Below are 20,405 nucleotides of genomic sequence, written 5' to 3' on the forward strand. Positions count from 1 at the left end.
GGAACCCAGGGCACACATTTGCCACCTTGTTAAATACTGGAATAGTAACCATTTGTGGTGACAAAGCAGGACATGAAAGCAATTGACTATGTCCATTGGCCATGCATCTGAAAGCCAAGAAGGGTTCCCAAGCTGGGTGAGCTTTGCTGTTTTGCCCTCTGCCTCAGAAAGGGGATAAAACCGAATTTGCTGCGCTGATTCTATTTTGTACCTGGGGTATCAACAGGAAAATGGTATTGTCGCTCCCCTTCCAGCCCCAGATGTGAATGGCACCAGGATGGGCTTTTAATGAGCACAACCTGATTACTGTCACGACCGGAGCAGAGTGAGCCCCGTTTGTTTGCGTTCCATGGAGTGGCGGGGATCTGTTCTCAATCAGAATAATCCAATTTAAAGGAATGATTCATATTAGCGAACACATCTGTCTGAGGCCAGAGCAGAACCCTGGTGTTAGTTTAATAAATGACGTTCATTAAACTCAGCTGAAAATATAATCTGGAGAGACTGATGGAGTGAGCAGAGCAAAGAATAAGCAAAAGGAGCTGGCAATTATCAGCCGTCATTTGTTCTGCCGCCACCGCAGAAGTGGGGCTTGTTTGCTGAAATCTTAATTTCGTTTGGCTGAGGTGGAATCCATCAAAAAGGTCCATACAGCAGACAAAGCCCTCGTTTCTCAAAATCTGTCAGTGCAGGGGTGGACCAGGCGTTGGGGGTGGGTGGGGGAAGCGAGGATGTTAGCAGTTTTTCCTGATCTGTCCTGTACCAGGACGAAAAATTCCCAGGTCAGGATGGATGGGAAAATGCTTCTCTGGGAAGGAACAAATGAGCGAGGCTCCTCAAAGAAGCATTGCCAAATCAGATGCTGTCCTGTCTCGGAGGCAGTAGCTTTTGCCGCTGTTACTCAGTCCCTAGTTGCTTCTGGACTAGATGACTGCCATGCTATCTAAGTAGGGCTGCCAATAATAATAATAATTATTATTATAATTATTATTATTATTATTATTTATATCCCACCCTCCCCAGCCGAAGCCAGGCTCAGAACGGCTAACAACAATAAAAGTCCATTTGTTTTGTTTTAACAATAAAAGTAACACAGTTTACCTAAAATCACAATCAATTTCTAAAACCAATTCATTCTAAAATCAATTCAAAATCAAATTAATGGCAACCATTGGGCTAGACTTCTGTGAGGATTACCGAAGGAGGGGGTCAGACTGTGCCTTGGCCAAAGGCCTGGTGGAACAGCTCTGTCTTGCAGGCCCTGCAGAAAGATGTCAAGTCCCACAGGGCCCTGGTCTCTTGTGACAGCGTTCCACCAGATCGGAGCCACAGCCGAAAAAGCCCTGGCTCTGGTTGAGGCCAGCCTAACCTCCCTCTGGCCCGAGATCTCCAAGATGTTTTTATTTGAAGACTGTAAGGTCCTCCGTGGGACATACCAGGAGAGGAGGTCCAATAGTTATGAAGGTCCTAGGCTGTTTAGGGCTTTAAAGGTTAAAACCAGACCTGGTTTTAACACTCTGAAGACATTCCTCTTGCAATTCTTCACGCAGCACATTGTGTTGCAATTCTTCACACAACGGGACACCATGATGAGTGCCAGAGCGGACAGAAATGCCATTTACCTTCACGCCACAGTGGTACCTGTTTGTCTACTTGTGCTGGTGTGCTTTCGAACTGCAAAGTTGGCAGAAGCTGGATCAGAGCAACGGGAGATCACGCCATTGCAGGGATTCAAACTGCCAACCTTACAATAGGCAAACCTAAGACGCTCAGTGGTTTAGACCCCAGTGCCACCTGCTACAACCATAGTAGCAGGCGCATGAGAGAGGGCTTTTTCAGGGATGCCCCCCCCCCCCCCAGCCACCATGAGAATTGTGTTTGCCTCCTCTCTTGATCTGGCTTTCATTTTCCAACTGGCCTTTGGCAAAGCTTAAGATTGGGGAGTTTGTAGCAGTATATTGTAGCGACCCCATGCTTGACACGAGAGGGTGAGCTGCGAATGGTTTTATATGGGTATATTATCTGCAGCTTATCCGTCCTGCATTTAAGGAGCTGGATTATGTATTGATTCTAATTGTGCAGTTTCTAATGGCACTTGTTGTTTTATTAAGCTTGCTCACACGTTACAAATGAGCATAAGAGTGTACACTTTTTTGATTTAGGCGGCTCAGTGAATCTGTACATAGGTACACACTGTACTCTCGCTGATCATGATGTGTGAACAACTGTATGAATGTACAGCTCAACGGTTGTGTATGCAGGCACACAGCTCATTGCATGCAATATGTGAGCCCGCCCACTGTGATCTTATATGGTGAGCCGTTTGAGGATGTTGGGGGTGATGTACCTTTTTAAAATAAATAAATAAAATAGAGCCATTAGTATGGGAGCATCATTAGCAAAGTAGAGCCCTTTTAAGACAGCTGTCATTTATACCAGAGGAGCAGACAACATTGCCCTCCTAGAAATGTGAAGGAAGAAAATAGCAAGGAAAGACACTGTTGATATCCTCCATCCCTTGTCCCATGAAATGCCATAGTCTCCCACTTCTTCTGCTGGGATATTGACCCCACCACCACCACCATCCTTTTTGATTCAGGCCCCATGACATTTCTTGCAGGCCAAGCCATTGTGCCGCCTATGCCCCCCCCCCCCAGCCCACCAAATAGGAAAAAGGACAACATAGAATGGCTTTGGTTTGAAACAGACTATGCCATTATTGAATACAAGACACAAGAGGTTTGGCTTAGGCATGGGGCAATTGTTTACTTCTGGCCTGCATGCCAGAAGTACCGCCATGAGTCAATTTGGCAGTGGGAGTTCCTAAGACTTACATCAAATAAGAGGAGTCTTGTGGAGCTCGGTGGAGTACGATTGGCCCTGGGCCCCAAGGGGACATAGGCCACTCCCCCTGTATCCCTTTAAGAGGCGTTTGGATTTGATATCCGGCTTTATCACTACCCTAAGCAGTCTCAAAGCAGCTCACATTCTCCTTTTCCTTCCTCCCCCACAACAAACAGTCTGTGAGGTGAGTGAGGCTGAGAGACTTCAGAGAAGTGTGACTGGCCCAGGGTCACCCAGCAGCTGCATGTGGAGGAGTGTGGAAGCGAACCCGGTTCACCAGATTACAAGTCTACTGCTCTTAACCACTACACCCAAGCAAACGGCGTCTTTCCGGAGACCCAGAGACCTGGGCAAACATCTCCCTGAAGACTCCTATGTGTTGGAGCAGCCCCTGTCCCTAACTCTCCACCCTGCCACAGCCAACGTTTCCCCCTTCACCTAGAAAGTTCTTCTTTCATACGTTTTAGGATATGGAGTGGTACTGGCTACTGTCAACGAGGTTTTGAGGAACGGTCACCCAAAGGACTCCACACACCTGGCCATTTCTCCCTCATTATTTTCTGTGTCTTACTATCTGGCAGCCACACTGAGTGCCTAGGAATCCTAGTGCCTAGGTGAGTGAGGCTGAGAGACTTCAGAGAAATGTGACTGGCCCAAGGTCACCCAGCAGCTGCATGTGGAGGAGTGGGGAAGCGAACCCGGTTCCCCAGATTACGAGCCTACCGCTCTTAACCACTAGACCACACAGGATACCCTAGCATTGGAGGGACAGGAAGGAACTACAGTGGTACCTCGGGTTAAGTACTTAATTCGTTCCAGAGGTCTGTTCTTAAGCTGAAACTGTTCTTAACCTGAAGCACCACTTTCGCTAATGGGGCCTCCTGCTGCCGCAACACCGCCGGAGCACGATTTCTGTTCTCATCCTGAAGCAAAGTTCTTAACCCGAGGTACTATTTCTGGGTTAGCGGAGTCTGTAACCTGAAGCGTCTGTAACCCGAGGTACCACTGTACAACCTCCCCTCCATCCAAAGCTAAGATTGCCCCAACCTCGGCTCTTCATAACTGATAAGAAAAACCAGGTGAAGGGTCCAAGTGAGGGTTGTTTAAATGCCCTGGGAGCAGTCCTCCTTGAGCTGCAGCCATTGGGAGCCTTGCAGAGCACATGGCTCGCATTCTCCTCTGATCTCCCCGTCAGAGCAACCACGCCATGTGACGCCTTTGGCCGTTTCCCAGCTTCCTCTCCCAATATGTATTTTCAAAACCTCAAGTTAGCCTTAGTCTTGGTCTGTTGGATTATGATTAATGAGCTGGTCCTTGATGTGGCTGAATCTCCCACTTGGTTTTTTTGTTTTGCTTTGGTTTTGGTTTTGTAGAGCCTTTGTTCACCTTTCATCCCATTCCATCTCCCTCATTGGGTATATTACTTGAGGGGGTGGTTTTTAGGGATTTTTTTATGCTGGGGGGTGTTTTTAATATGTATGGGCTGACAAGAGCAGCCCTTCAAGTCCCAAGCAGACAGGCGAAAAAAGCTGAAAAGACAGAGGAAAGAGTAATGGAGAAAGAGGCAGACCTTGGCCTCATAAGCTTTCAGCGCTGATTAGAGCGGCGCATGGTGTCAGCCACCTTTTCTTGTTGAGGGCAGCCTGGCTGTGAAGTGATTCCCCCTCCCCTGTCCCTTCCTACCCTCTTTAATCAGTTTCCAGAGTTTCTGTCTTGGATGCAAGGATACCATCTGCATTCCTGCAGACTCTATTTGGGCACAGAACCTATTTAGCCACATGCAGGTGTTTGCTTGCTTGGTTATGATTCAAATTTGTACCCCATGACAATGGCTTACGTAAGGTTTTTTAAAAAATCTAAATAACAAGAATAGAACGGTATGGATCAATGAAAACTTAAAAGGGGGTATACGCAGGGCTTTGTTTCAGCCTGAGCTCATAGGAGCTCAACTCCAGTACAGTGGTAGCTCGGGTTAAGAACTTAATTCGTTCTGGAGGTCTGTTCTTAACCTGAAACTGTTCTTAACCTGAGACACCACTTTAGCTAATGGGGCCTCCCGCTGCTGCCATGCCACCGCTACGCAATTTCTGTTCTCATCCTGAAGCAAAGTTCTTAACCTGAAGCACTATTTCTGGGTTAGCGGAGTCTGTAACCTGAAGCGTATGTAACCTGAAGCGTCTGTAACCCGAGGTACCACTGTACCTCTCAAGCAGGCGCCATTACCATTCTAAGAGAACATGGTGAACTTCTGCTCCTCTTTATTTTAGAAAAATAGCACTGGGTATATAACAGTTAAAAGTGATGCTAAGAAAGCGTCGAAATGCAGAAAGACCTTGATATGAGAAAAGAGTAGACACCAGGCAAGGTTCCTTGAACTTCACAGGTAAGGCCCCATCGCTGGAAGGGTGCTCATTCAAGGCCTACGTCGTTGAGAAGTTAGCATTAATACAGACTCCCCATGTGTCCCTATTTTCCAGGGATGACCCAGATTTACAGAAGCTGTCCCAGTTTCTGATTTGATCCCAGAATGTCCTGCTTTTCCTTAGGTAAAGGTAAAGGGACCCCTGACCATTAGGTCCAGTTGCGGACGACTCTGGGGTTGCTGCGCTCATCTTGCTTTATTGGCTGAGTAGCCGGCGTACAGCTTCCGGGTCATGTGGCCAGCATGAGTAAGCCGCTTCTGGTGAACCAGAGCAGCGCACAGAAACGCCGTTTACCTTCCCGTCGGAGCTGTACCTATTTATCTACTTGCACTTTGACATGCTTTCGAACTGCTAGGTTGACAGAACAGGGACCGAGTAACAGGAGCTCACCCCGTCGCAGGGAATCGAACCGCGACCTTCTGATCAGCAAGTCCTAGGCTCTGTGGTTTAACCCACAGCGCCACCCACGTCCCTAGACATCCCTATTTTCATCAGAGAAGGTTGGAGGGTATGGAGTTCTCTGACCCCTGAGCTTTCTGAAGGCAGCCCTGTATAGGGAAGTTTTTAATGTTTAATGATTTATTATGTTTTAATATATGTTAGAAGCCACCCAGAGTGGCAAGGCAGCATGATGGGGGGATGGTATAAATAGTAACATCATCATCATCATCATTATTAAATAGGACGTCCCTATTTTCATCAGAGAAATATTGGAGGGTATGTTAATATCTTGTATTGGGCTAAGTCATCCATAGGCTGCAAATGCAGGCCTTGTTAGATTGGTGTCCTATGATTTCAATATGCCACATCGTTTAGCATTCCACCAACTGCAATAGCTGTAGCTTCTGTCCCATCTTCAAGGATGAATCTATGGGCATCCTGCAAGGAAGTGCAACCTTTTCCAGATGCTGGTGGTGGGAATTTATTTTAGTGCTAATGCTGGGGATTAGTTTCCAAGAGGGAGGCAGAATTGATTTGCCTGTCGCCACTAGACATGTGCTAAATCTGAAAGTATTCATATATGAGGAGCGACATGTGCAAGATTATTTTTAAAGATTAGATTTATGACTTGTGCTTATGAAATGTGCATTTGGGGTTGCAAAGTGTCCAGTTCACACTTCCAGGCATACATCACTTGATCACACCAACACATGATGATGGTTAGCTAAGTGGGTGAATTTGAAAAGTATAGCATTATTTCTTTATTTAATTTCCACCATTTTTATATTGAGGCTTGAAAGCCTAGAGGTGTATGGTAAGGTTAGGTAAAGGTAAAGGGACCCCTGACAGTTAGGTCTAGTCACGGACAACTCTGGGGTTGCAGCGCTCATCTCGTTTTACTGGCCGAGGGAGCCGGCGTACAGCTTCCGGGTCATGTGGACAGCATGACTAAGCCGCCTGTGGCGAACCAGAGCAGCGCACGGAAATGCTGTTTTACCTTCCCGCTGGAGCGGTACCTATTTATCTACTTGCACTTTGACGTGCTTTCGAACTGCTAGGTTGGCAGGAGCAGGGACTGAGCAACGGGAGATCACCCCGTCGCGGGGATTCGAACCGCCGAACTTCTGATCAACAAGCCCTAGGCTCTGTGACTTAGACCACAGCGCCACCCACGTCCCCTATGGTAGGAAAAACTAACCATAGAATAAGAAAACTTACTTAAGATGTGTGCTGTAATAGGTGCCAGAAATTCAACAGGGAATGGGATCCTGTCTGATCTCAGACATGAGGGAAGTCCACAAAATTGGGTCCAAGATACTGTAAACACAACTTCTAGTGGACACAAAACTTCTAGTGGACACAAAAGATATGGGGGACCAGTAGCAGGGACTCCCCCAAAGACCTCAGTTACTGGACTGGGACATAAAGTATCCTGCCCCCAAGTTGTTAAGGGTCTTGCGGATTAATACAACAAACCTGAGATATCATATCAGCAGCCAGTGCAATCTTTTAAATATCAATGTCATGAGATGGCAGTAATCCGTTCCCACCAACAGATGAGCTGCAGCGTTTTGTACCAGCTGGAGCTTCTAGACCAGGCCCAAGAATACACTTGGCCAAATGGTAGTCCTCCACAGGACGTGTCGTAAAAATTGAGCCGTGAGGTTACCAAGGCTCTATGGAAGTAGTTGGTTTGGTGGGATCATCACCATACTCCATCAACCAGACAGCAGCATGATGGAAGTTGTAGTCCCAAATGTCTGGAGGGCACTAGGTTGAAGGAGGGGTGTGTGTAAACCTTTCTTCATTTATAGATCAATCCTGCATGTGTTTTTTCAGAAGCAAGCCCCATTTGTTCAGTGAAACTTACTCTTAGGGAAATAGGGTTCTGCACAGGTAACGTGACACAGGTGTGTTAATTTGGCAAGTGTTGGACAGTATTCTTGTTATAGTTGTATAAAGGCAGTAATGCTGGTTAGTAAGCATGGGGGACATGCTGCCTCCAGGGACAAAATTGTGCCCTCCCCATTCTGCCAGGATTGCCAGCTGAACCTTCTTTCACCAATGGGAAGGCTGCACATGACAGCAGCAGGAGAATTTGGGGTTGGGCGGGCACATCTCTAGATTGTGGCACACATGGCTCTGATCTCCCAATGAGGACGATGGTCAGGGTGCTCAGGTGGAGCAATTGGGGAGGTGGTATCTGCTGCTACTGCCCCCTGGTGCCACCCGAGGCTATTGTCCTAATTCTGTCTAATGACTGAGTTGTCCCTGCCTCCATCCATCCATCCATTCATCTACCCATCATTTCCTCCTTGGAGTCCATTACAGAGAATGGATCATGTCATGGCTATAGGGTTGGGAGAGCCTGGATGGCATGACCTGCTTGCCATAATCAGAACGGCATATGTTGTGGTGGCTATCTTCACCCGAGAAAGAATGGGACAAGCCAATTTTAATTGCTGTTTATGTTTACTCCCGTGCTAATGTTGTCCTTAGTTTTAATGTGTCTGAGTTTTTGCATTCGACCCACACGTGAGCCTCTTCAGCAAATCTCTGGACTTTGAGTTTCATATCAAGCTCAGGCGACTACCGACAGCTAGAGATCTCATATATATATATATATATATATATATATATATATATATATATATGCTTTCGTAGATTTTCACGGGTACAGGAATGCAGGTTTTGGTGTCCTCGGGTGTCTTCCCGTGTAAAAGTTGGGGTGTCTAGGCGACGCCAACACCAATCAACCACACCAGACCCAAACCCAGACCCTCTCCACAGATGAATTACAGACACCATCCAGTAGCCAATCCATGGTGGCACCTCCGGATGCTGCACCCCCCTGCAATCCCTACACAGATCTGGCTGACACAAGCCACAAAACCACAGCTCGCCCCTATACACGAAGCCAAGCCAGAGCACAACTAAGTACAATACAGGCATCTTCTCAGGAAAACTCTTCACAAAGTTCAAGAGGTCAAGACACAAAGACTTTAACAACTAATCCACACCTAATGACCCACCTAAGTGGTACTCAGGATATCACTCAAGAAATCACTCAAGATATCTCTCAAGTAATTAAGGAACAAAAGAAGAAAAGGCACACTAGCCTGGGAACTTCCTCTCTGCCCAGAACATTGGAGGCTATACACCACACCCCCTCTACAGTATTTATAGGAACTCAAACACTGAGATCCTGCTCTGTTCCAGTAACAAGAAGCCGAAAGCACCAGCCTGAAGATGACGAGTGAGACCTCGTCGAAACGTCGCCTAGACACCCCAACTTTTACACGGGAAGACACCCGAGGACACCAAAACCTGCATATATATATATATATATATATATATATATATATATATATATATAATTGGCAGGCTGAAAATAGGTCAAAGATGCTCATGGATGTGCCCACTTTCCAGCAAACAAACTCTTGCACATTGATGTTTATATCCTACAAAAGGTGCTCAAATTTGTTCCTAAGACAAGCACCCCAGCCTTTACTGATGCAATTATTAAATTTCAGGACCATCGTACGAAGTGGGACTTTGAATGTCTTTTTTTAAAAAAAAAAATGTAAGGAGAAATTAATAAAAGTTTAATAATTAATAGTCCTATGAAAGCTTATTGAGTGATCGCAGGCTTCAATCAATCTTCAACATATGGGGACACCAATTTTCACCTTACTCTTCCTAGCTGGAGGTGTATCCTAGTTTTAGTGCAATTAAAAACGAGTCAAGAAATATTTTTAGTTAATTGAGCCATACACCTTGAAGGTAATTTGAAGCTGCAGGCAAAAAATAATAATAAAATATCCAACGTGCTAATTGAGTGTTGAAAGATTAGAGTTAGCTTGTTTCCGCACAGCCAGGCCTAGCTCAGAGATACTGAACATGCTCTTAGTTTTGAGAGGGTTTTGGTTGGGGAGGGAGACTGGGGGAGAGATGTAAGCAACTGCGGCAGATTTGTAACTCGTAGAAGTACCTGAGTACTCGGTGTAAGGTTGTTTGAGTGCAGAACATTACTGGTAAGATGCTTTTGGGCTCTGGGAGCCAACTCCTTGGAGCGAGGTCCTTTCGCACGTGCCCCCGATAAAGTATTTCAGGGGACCCCTAAAGCTGATGGACGTTGCCATTCAAATGGTGTGCATGTGTCTTGTGATCAGTTATGTGCAGCGGGGCTTGCCTGAGCCCCCCCCCCAATATTTTATTCAAGTAAACACCTCTACTTGGGTCTTCTGAGCAGAAATGTCCTTGCCCAATATGGTATATTGATCCTCTGAAAGCAGCTTTGGGGGTGAAGTAGTTGTTGTGGGAGGGGTGGAATAACACAAAGTGACTTCTGTGGTTATGTGGCACAAAACTATATGGATAATGTGATGTCTGTGATGTAACACAAAATGACAGCAACATCTAAGAGAGGAAGGGATAGGACCCCCCACCCAAAAAAGGGACCCCACCCTGTACCAGCTGCCCCCCACAGAAATGGGGATAGGCACTTACACCAACCAGCCCAATGTAGTCACAGAGCAAAACTCTCCTCCTCTGTTCAAAATGGAAGGGGTGGGTTCAGTTTTCTGAACTATGGCACGTTTAAGGGGATGTGTTCTATGCAGGCAAGTCTGAGGCAACTCAAACAGGAACTGAGATGAAGAGCAAACTGTCCCCTGTGCGGTGTGAATTTTTGAGGGGATATTTACCGAGGCATTTCATGGGCACCGTAGTGGGTACCGACAGGCAGACTGGTCCCCGTGGGCACATTTACAGCTCCTGCCATAGCATGAGCAGAATGGTGTATTCCGCTCAGGCCCAGTTCAGGACATTTTGCTGCCAGAGGGAAAGGACAAAATGGCGTCCCCTTCCACTTCCACATCCACATGGGTGGCCAGTTGACTCGTACATCAGCGACGCAGGTTGCAGGGTAGTACCCTTCACCACACCTAAGGCAACAGGCTAGTTTAAAGGGTGGAGACCAAGCTGTGTGGCATACACAGCCACGTCCTCCAGCCAGGAACTCAGGCAAAAATGGTTGGGCAGAGGTCTACCCCGCTCCACAGCAACTGCCGCCTGAGGCGATTGCCTCATGGTGTCCAATCTTAGAGACAGTCCTACTTCTGCTCACAGAGGGAGATGTTTGGATTCGGCCCCATCTTCTGGAAGTATTCCTATTTTAGAGTCATGGAATTATTGCAATGTGTTGGGTTTTATGGAAATCAATGGAGGGAGTGAGGAGGATCCACAAACAGAAAGCAAGAACTGTTGCAGAAAGGCATACTGGTTCCATGACTAAAGGATTCTACCATCATGCAAGAATCCTTAAGAAACATAGGAGATACCATATCAATGCCATTTTTTTGAGGCCTTCTCTGCAGTGGCTCCCCATCTGTGAAACACACTCCCCAGGGAAGTTCGCCTGGAGCCTTCATTATACACCTTTAGGTGCCAGGCAAAAGCATTCCTCTTTAACCAGGTCTTTGGTTGATTTGATTGACATCCTATGCCCTTTTAAAATGTGTTGTGGTTTTGTTTGTTTGTTTGTTTGTTTGTTTGTTTGGAAGGGAGGTCATTGGGTTGTTGCTGTTTTTATTTGGATTATGTATTTTGTGGTTTTATATTTTGATTTCATTCTGTGAACCGCCCTGAGACCTGCGGGTGTAGGCCAGTATATACTGTATTTTTCGCTCTATAACACGCACCCGACCATAACACGCACATAGTTTTTAGAGGAGGAAAATCCATAGGCATGCCACCCGTAGGCATTTCCTCCATAACACGCACAGACATTTCCCCTTACTTTCTAGGAGGAAAAAAGTGAGTGTTATGGTGCAAAAAATACGGTAAATTCAAGGAAATAAAATAAATAAATAAGCAGGAAGGATAAAACACCCAGGAAAAAGAAGAACAGAGTGCAAAAACAGTCTGTGCGAGCATAAGGAATAACATTGCAGCAAAGATGTCTTTAAAACGCCCTTTTTTGCACCTGATCACCTCATTCCCCAACTGAGGCGAAGGAGACAATGCAGCACAACGTCTAGTTCGTCTGTGAGAGTTACAGTAGCCAGTTCATAACCTCCAAACTTTCCCCATTTAGCCTCAAACATTTTATCTAGGGGCATATGAGCCCTCCAAGACACACATGAAGGCAGCCCTGTTTAGGGAAGTTTTTAATGTTTGATGTTTTATCGTGTTTTTAACTTCGCTAGGCCCATCTGGGTATCCTACGCAGATGCGATCTTCATATAAGTTTAAAAGAGAGTTAGAGACAGGCTGGTGCAGTGGGCTAGACAAATTCCTATCAATCCAGCTGAGATCTTCTTAGCGTTCTCAAATTGTCTTGCGGGAAGCAACCCTGGCTTACTTTCAGAAACTTTCTTTTGCAGTTCTCCCGATTATCTTTCAGGTGTGTTGATAAGCGAACCTGCTTTTTATGTCCAGGGAACAGAGAACTTGGGAGCTGGGATGTGGGGTGTGTGGAGAGGAGTATCTCAGATTGGTGCAAGCCATGGGTAGGAACCAAACACTGATGCAGAAGAGAACCTATGGGGAAATGGAATCGTTGGTTTGGGGAAGGGTACCTTTGCGTGATCGTGGGACTTGTAGCAGTAGCTGGAATTCATATGTCTGCCCTACGTTCAACAGGCGGACAAATAGCTCAGTCGCATCGACCACACCTTCTTCCCTGTTTATTTGCTTTACTCTCCAGGTGTTGTTGGGCTCCAAGTGGACTCCAATTCCCACCATCCCTGATTGTTGTCCATGCTTTCCATTGGGGCACCACGTTGGCGATCCTTGCTTTGCACCTTTGGAGCAGTGTTAGAAACTGAGATATATAAGCTAGGCGCCAAATGGCTCCTTAAACCAGTGTTACAGCTACCAAAATGGAACGTCTAGTTGCCATTTCTGGCCAGACAGCTCTAAAGTTGCATTTTTCAATACAACGTTTTGGTTCCTGAAATTCGTTCTGATTGTGTAGGTAGAATATCACAGATAGAATTCCACAGGGTGTGTTGCTAGTGTATGAAAAGAGTCAAGATCCTAGGATCTCCATCTCCAGATAGTGGAGATGTCAGGCTCAGGCACTATCCTGTAGCCCAGGCATCGTCACTTGGTCGCGAGTGGTTGACAGCCAGGGGCAAACTGCGCCTGGCAAATTTCAAATGTTGCTGCTTTGGAGGAAAGAGACATCAGGTCTCTGGCCAACACAAGGCCCCTTGTCTTTTAGTAGGCCCATCCCATCCAGCAGAGGCCTGCAAAAATGGGAACGGCTGGGGAAGGTTTGCTTTTAGGTCAACAGGAGATGGTTGGCAGCCAATATATTTTCCCAGACTTTGCGAACCAACTTACCGGCGTCTGCTGTCATCCATCCAACGCATGCTTATTTTAGCTGCCACGACATATTGTTCTGTTAATGGTCACTGTTTATTATGTGCCCACACGAACTGTCTGTATATGTCGGTGTGTCTCTTGCTAGGCTCCTTCCATCCCTGTTTTATTTACTTAATTCCGTTTCCTGGTTCTTTTTTCTTCTTTACGTTCAATTGTGCGTGTTCATTAGAGCTTTTCGGAACGATGCTGTGTTTTGGTGCTTATATTTCTTTTATCCCCCTTTCTTTCTTTCCCAAAAAATATCTTATGATTTCATAATTCTTTTGCCGTTCTAATCTATATCTTTCCTTCCCACCGTCCCGACTTTTTTTTTTCCAAACTATATATAAATACAAAGATATATATATAAAAAAAATCTTTTCTTCTTTTGTCATTCAATCAAATTCCAACAATACCAACCAAGAGCCAGTCAAATCCACCACAGTCTCGCGCTGAGCTAGGAAAAAAGTTCACGTAATGACAGGAAAGTGGAGAATACAGTCCCCCAGTCCGTAAGTTCAAATCAACTCGAAGTTGAAAGTGTGACATGATGGCGCCATGTAACGAAGCTAAGAATTGGTTGCATGACATGCCGTCAAGTTTCGTGGAGGTGCCGTGATTGAAGCATTTTTTCTTGGATGTTGTATCAGTTGATGATTGGCCAGTCATGATCACATGTGCCTTTCTTGACTTTTGTGCTGCCACGGTTTTTTATTGCTGTGCTCATTTTTTTTTAATTATTATTATTTTATTTCCTATTATTTGTTCGTTTCCTTTAGTGCTTGCAGTGGTTTCTTTGTTGTTTGATTTCTCGTTCAGCGGTTTTTGCTTCTTTAGATTATCACACGGAAAGAGGGGAAACGTGAATTCTTAATTCTTTCGGGGGCGGAAAGGGGGATTGTTATAAATGTATGAATAATTCCTAGCTTTTTTTAAAAAAAAAAAAAGGAAGCAGGGGGGCAAATGTGTGATTGGTATTCTTGCACTCTAAAATCTTGTGTTTTCTTTTTTTTCAATGGATAATTGGGGGCCTTTTTCAATTGATCTTTTTTCTTTCTTTCTTCCTTAAGATATTTCAAATCCCTCTCAAAAATTCATAGAGTTAATCGCAGCAGTTTTTACGAATGGAAAGAGCTACCTTCCAAAGCAAGCTAGAAAATAAAACCTGCGGCTTCTCACGTGCCATATTAGAATTCCTAATTTGCCTCATAGCGCAATAACTCTCAATAAATCCATCCTGTCTGGGGAGGGGGGGTGTTATTTGGGGGAGAGGGAAAAAAATCCTGATTCTAAAGTAAAATGCATTTTTTCTTTTTGTTTGTTTACAACTGAAAAAGGGTCCTAGATGAGTGTTTTCCTTTTTTTATTTCTTATTCTATTCTTATTATTTTCGGTGTTGTAATTGTTTAGACTGCTGTGTACGGTTTGCTGTTTGTTCAATCAACAGTGTCGGAAACCTGCCAGCATGGTTTGATATAACGCATGACACCTTCCCCACCAGAGGGGAGCTTTGCAGTTTCTAAGTTTCTTGATGTAATAAATCACCAAGTGTATAAGAAGAGAAACCTGCTTGCTAGCAAGAGATAAGAGCTAATCCGTAATGATTAAGCATCCTCCTTAAATGTCAAGTTTAGTTGGATCATGATTAAAAAAAAAATATTTAAGAAATGTTAGCTTTACATTTTTAGTTTATTTTATTGCACAGAGAGAGAAGGAGAGGAAGGTGGTTCCAAGTCATTTTATTTTTTGAAGCCACCTGTGCAAAAAGTGTTTCTTTCTGCCATTTGCAAAAGAAAATATCTTCCTGGCAGCTTAGCTGCCCACAGAAGGTTGAGAGGGGGGGACTTTAAAAAGGACAATTTCTCCTTGCTTTCATATAAGCGGCCCACAAAATTAAGCTAAGGAGGACGTGTGCTTTACCAGGCGATGACAGACCCAGCTGCCCAAATTAGAGTCTTGTCTTTTTCGTGGTAGAAAAACGAAAGCTTGGGGAAGGGGTGGTGCAATTCTAAACTGTCATGGTCAAACAGAGGAAAGTCACTTTGCTTATAGATGATAGATGATAGATAGATAGATAGATAGATAGATAGATAGATAGATAGATAGAGATGATAGATAGATAGATGATAGATAGATAGATAGATGATAGATAGAGATAGATAGATAGATGATAGATAGATAGATAGATAGATAGATAGATAGATAGATAGATGATAGATAGATAGATAGATAGATAGATAGATAGATAGATAGATGATAGATAGAGATAGAGAGATCAATTACAGTATCTTTTTCCAGCCTCCAATGTGCAGGGTAGACATGGCTACGTCTGAGAAAGTCCGTGTAATTCCAGAGTTTCCACAAAGCCCTTCACAGCACACTTCTCTTTGGGTTGTAGATGGGTCTTTCCTGAATTCAGTCTATGGAGAGTGACTTGGGGGAGCGCTCCCATAGTTTGACAGTGTGGAAGCACCCTGATATTTGGCAAATGCAGAAATGTGGGACTTAGCAGAGCCTAGGCATCACGGCAGCCCCGAAGCCCAATCCAAAGCTTTGTGGCAACCAAGGTGCATGACACAGAACTCTCTGGAGAACAGCTTTGCACACTCAATATGGCATCTCCAGCAGCTACCCATCTGCAGTGAGGGTGCAATATCTGGCGCTGTCTCATAATCTGAAGTGAACGGGGAAGAGGGGCCATGTGAAAGCAGGCTGTGTACGAATGCACATTATCATGGCACAGTGTTGCTGTTTCTTAAGTAAAGTAAACATTTCAGATTTTATTATGAGCAGAAGTTCCTTGTAGTCAGGGGCCGTTAGGAGTTAGGATAACACCGGAAAGACTTTGCACCACTTATGGGAGACGGATTACTTAACGTTCTCAAAATGTTCCAAAGCAGTTTAGGGATCTGATCTTGAACCCCTTCACCAAATTTGCATTTAGTTCCCACAATGAGAGCAAGGTTGTCTTGGAAACAGGTGTTCTCCTAAATTTCCTCTTTTTTTTCTTTTCTTTTTAGGTATACACTTTTGAACTTCTCTTCCCTTGTCAGTTTTCTCTATCTTTCATTCTTCCTCGTTTCATTTCTTGGAGGTTATTTTTCTTTTCTTTTCTTAACTGGTAAACATGTGTTGGTTAAATCTGCAATAATCTTCTTCATCTCTTTTTAGGGCATCAGCTGAATGGGCCACATTTAGAGAAATATATATATATATATTAAATAAATATATATAGGAACGAGAACTGTTGGATTACACCTTTAACATATCAGCAAATATCAGTCAAGCTGAAGACTTCAGACTTACTCTCTTTCTGATTGTTTAGACTGTACCATTTCTTTAAGAAAAGTCACGTCAGCTGGGTTCGAAAGGACATAAGCTTGAAACAGAAACATAAATAACAACAACAACAAAAAAACCACAGACAAAATCACGACAGGAGCAAGATCGTCTAGGATTTCTGCAGTGAAACTGATGTTACCACAGCGGCTTTTCTCCAAACAGGAAATGCAAACCTTGATACTGACAAGAGGAGTGCCTGTTTGCCACCAAGGATGCAGTTGCTATGGAAACCCCATGGCACCAGTCACTAAGCATCTTTATCTGTCATTCCTTAGCTATATAGGGACCAAAGGACATAACTTTTTATCGCAGACTTGTAGCTGTATGTAAATTACAGAAGTTCTTTCCTTTTCTCATGAGCTGTTCCTATAACAGGTTTTGAGAGCAATTATATGAAATATGTAAAAACTAAAAAAAAAAAAAAACCGCTTAAATGCTTTTAAAAAAATGGCAAGATAATAGTTCTTTGATACTTGGGGAGGATCTTTGGTTATACATTAATTAAGAGTCTATGAAACTTTCGTATGGTTTTCTGTATAATATGTATGGATTGAGTGCTTAGAAGGGGAAGGTTGAGGTGGGTATCTGTGGAAAGCAGACAAAGGAAAAGGAGAAACCCACATAAATAAGCAGATCACTGGACTGGCAAGTGATGGTGATGATGGTGATGATGATGATGAAGAAGAAGAAGGCGCAGAAGACGAAGGCAAGAAGGCTGATGCAAAGTAGAAAGAACACAAGTTTGTAAATGCTTCTGACTCCACCCGCCCTAAAATAGCTGTACAGAATTTAAAAAAGAAAAAAAAGTTTAAAATACCTATATAATAGGGGGGAAAGGATTAGATGACATAAAAAGCAAAAAAAAAATAAAAAAGCAAAAAAAAATATACATAGAGGTTAGCATTAATGCTAAAAAAAAAAAAAATCCACAAAGATGTTGTAGAACTGTAACTTTTGTAGAGTTTAGAATGAAATCAGTTCCTGCTCTCAGCCAACTGCTGTTGGAAGCTGTGTCTTATTGGGGGTGGGGGGAAGGGGGGGCAAAGGAGAAGATGGCTGATCTCGGCAGCTTTTTAAACTGCAAGCATTCCAGCTAGTAATAAATAAATAAAACTAATAAGCAAACGAAACAAAAAAAAATCTCAATTCCTGTAGGCAACGCAAAGGGGGGCGGGGCGGGGGACTCGACGGCTATCTTCTTGCAGACTATCGGAAGTTAGTTCGAACTTGACGAAAAAATAAATAAACTGGAAGAAGAAAACCACAGCTAAGACGCTTTCATGTTTCCATAAGCTGTCGCCAGCAACCTCCAATCATCTTTCGCTTCAGTAGCTTCCATATTTGCTCTAGAACCCTTCAGGACAGGGGTGGGGTGGGGAGCGGGGTTTAGCCTAGAACCTTAATCTTAAAAAAAAAAAACACCACAAAAAACGTTTTAAAAAAATATTTAAAACACAAAAACAAAAACAAAAAAAATACAAAAAATGCAATCTCTTTGAAGAATTTCTGAAACTGTTTACAAGGAATTTTGAAAAACAGGGGGATGTTTAAAAATAAAAGATGCTGGCTCTGTTTTTCTGTAAATAAATTTGCATATTTTGTAGGACTTTTAATTGTAATGATAGAGAAAAAAAAATCAAGGAAAACTATTTAAGGAAAGCACGATATTTATCTTTGGTAAATGACTTTAGAGCAGTTTAAAAAAAGTTGCTTTAAAATCTGAATCAGAAAAATAGAAACAATGAATTATTTAAGAACACATATATTTTAAAGTATATCATATTTATTATAATTTATTTCCACTGTGTTAAAACTTGATTTTTAAGGGTGTGTTTTTTTCCCTTTACTCCATTTTATTGGACCGAGAACAACGACACTGTTCTTTTACGAATAATTGTTTGCCTTTTTGTTCAGATTTGGGGGATTTCTTATTTTGTTTTTTAAAGAAACTGTTCTCTGTCTTTCTCCCTGTTGGGCCTGATTTTGAAGTCTTTATACTGGCTAAACACCCCCCTGGTCTTCTCTGGTTGTTTGGCTGGGATGAGACCACTGAAACAAGCCCCTAATCTAGGTGTGTAAATGACTCTGCAGTTCCACACAACTGCTCTCTGATTCTCAATTCCCTAAAACTCCTTGTAATCTTCTGTAATTATTGAATGACGCTTACCAGCTTAGCCCTAAATAAAGCACAGTTTAAAAAAAGAAGCAGCGCGCTTTACTTCTCAATGGTTTCCCTCCCTTAATGTGTTTGCTCTGAAAACCAAATGAATCGCTTTCGACTATTTCATTAATATACATTGTTTGAGTATCAGAACAAATCCCTTTGTGATATAAAACATATCTCGCTGGACTGAATTAGCGACACGGTCTCATTTAATGTCTGCTTGGTATTCCACAGCCATTGACCTTAAACCTAGTAGGTGATGAGATCAAGAAAAAGTACACACAAATTAGAGATATTACTTCACCCAACACAAGACGGCTGTTTGATTTCAGACTTGGGGGGCTTCTTAATGCTGAAAAGGAAGAAGTCCAAAATTCAAGACATTGCCTGGAGGCGGTTGGAGGATGGATGGCGGCTAATGGATTGCGGTTGAATCCTGACAAGACAGAAGTACAGTTTGGGGGGACAGGAGACGGGTGGGTGTGGAGGACTCCCTGATCCTGAACGGGGTAACTGCGCCCCTGAAGGACCAGGTGCGCAGCCTGGGAGTCATTTTGGACTCACAGCTGTCCATGGAGGCGCAGGTCAATTCTGTGTCCAGGGCAGCTGTTTACCAGCTCCATCTGGTGCACAGGCTGAGACCCTATATGCCCACAGACTGTCTCGCCAGGGTGGCGCATGCTCTGGTTATCTCTCGCTTGGACTACTGCAATGCACTCTATGTGGGGCTACCTTTGAAGGTTACTTGGAAACTGCAATTAATCCAGAATGAGGCAGTTAGACTGGGGACTGGGAGCAGCCGCCGAGACCACATAAGACCTACACTGGCTCCCAGTACGTTTCCAAGCACAATTCAAAGTGTTGGTGCTGACCTTTAAAGCCCTAAATGGCCTCTGTCCAGTATACCTGAAGGAGTGTCTCCACCCCCATCATTCTGCCCGGATGCTGAGGTCCAGTGCCAAGGGCCTTCTGGCGGTTCCCTCACTGCAAGAACCAAAGCAACAGGGAACCAGGCAGAGGGCCTTCTTGGTGGTGGCGCCCGCCCTGCGGAAAGCTCTCTCATCACATGTCAAAGAGATAAACAACTACCTGACATTTAGAAGACATCTGAAGGCGGCCCTGTTCAGGGAAGTTTTTAATGTGTGACATTTTGTTGTATTTTTCATCTTTGCTGGAAGCTGCCCAGAGTGGCTGGGGAAACCCAGCCAGATGGGTGGTGTTCAAATAATAAATTATTATTATTATTATTATTATTATTATTATTGTTATTATTAACCATCAGTGGCAACACAGGGAAATTTGTGGCTCTGTAATTCAAACTCCTAGATGGCTGCACAATCCGAACACTTCTCCTTTGAACTGTCATTGAAACCTCTCTCTCTTTTTTTGCATGCAAATGCAATTTTTTCAGCAGTGGTGTCGCACAGTGGTTCAGGTAATGATAATAACAGTCTGCCCAAGGGAGCAGTCAAGCCTCAGAATTTTGCCCTAGCTGCAGTTTCAGGGGCAGCCCCACATAGAACACATTGCAGTAGTCCAGCTTGAAGATTACATTCAGATTTGGCTGCCTGCGTTCCAGCTGCATGCGGTCAGTGGACTAGGGGGACTAGACTAGTCCCCTAAATGTTCCCGGTAAAGTAGAACATTAAGCTATTAAAGCCTGTTGCCTCATTCCCAAAGCCCAGGAAACTTCTCCCTCGCTTGGAGAGGGAGGCACAATGCTCGTGTGTGTGACATCACTGGCACCTCTGTCCCTAACTTTTCCCTATGGAAAATTTCACCGCATGCCACTGCAGCAGTACAGAATCATGAGAAGGCAA

At 44.0% G+C, this 20,405-nt stretch overlaps 2 protein-coding genes across 6 annotated transcripts in view; both read left to right on the forward strand.

Moving 5' to 3' along the window:
- Nucleotides 1–18,626, forward strand: part of CELF4 (CUGBP Elav-like family member 4) — an 84,850-nt gene extending 66,224 nt beyond the window's left edge. For 4 of the 5 annotated variants that reach the window (XM_081881633.1, XM_081881632.1, XM_081881635.1 and 1 more), the window contains exon 10: nt 16,251–18,626. The gene's annotated coding sequence lies outside the window, so the exon portion shown is untranslated. Of the gene's footprint in view, nt 1–13,503; nt 13,592–16,250 lie in introns of all 5 variants that reach the window. The other variant, XR_014161419.1, reaches the window with a different exon arrangement.
- Nucleotides 17,074–20,405, forward strand: part of LOC309352307 (CUGBP Elav-like family member 4) — a gene marked incomplete at its 5' end in the record, with an annotated part of 63,384 nt that continues 60,052 nt past the window's right edge. Inside the window, one exon of the mRNA XM_081880667.1 lies at nt 17,074–17,146. Within this exon, the coding sequence (XP_081736793.1) occupies nt 17,074–17,146 (73 nt within the window). The remainder of the gene's footprint in view (nt 17,147–20,405) is intronic.

The sequence above is a fragment of the Podarcis erhardii genome (genome assembly GCF_964252035.2).
Source record: "Podarcis erhardii genome assembly, chromosome: 11".
NCBI classification, from domain to species: domain Eukaryota; kingdom Metazoa; phylum Chordata; class Lepidosauria; order Squamata; family Lacertidae; genus Podarcis; species Podarcis erhardii.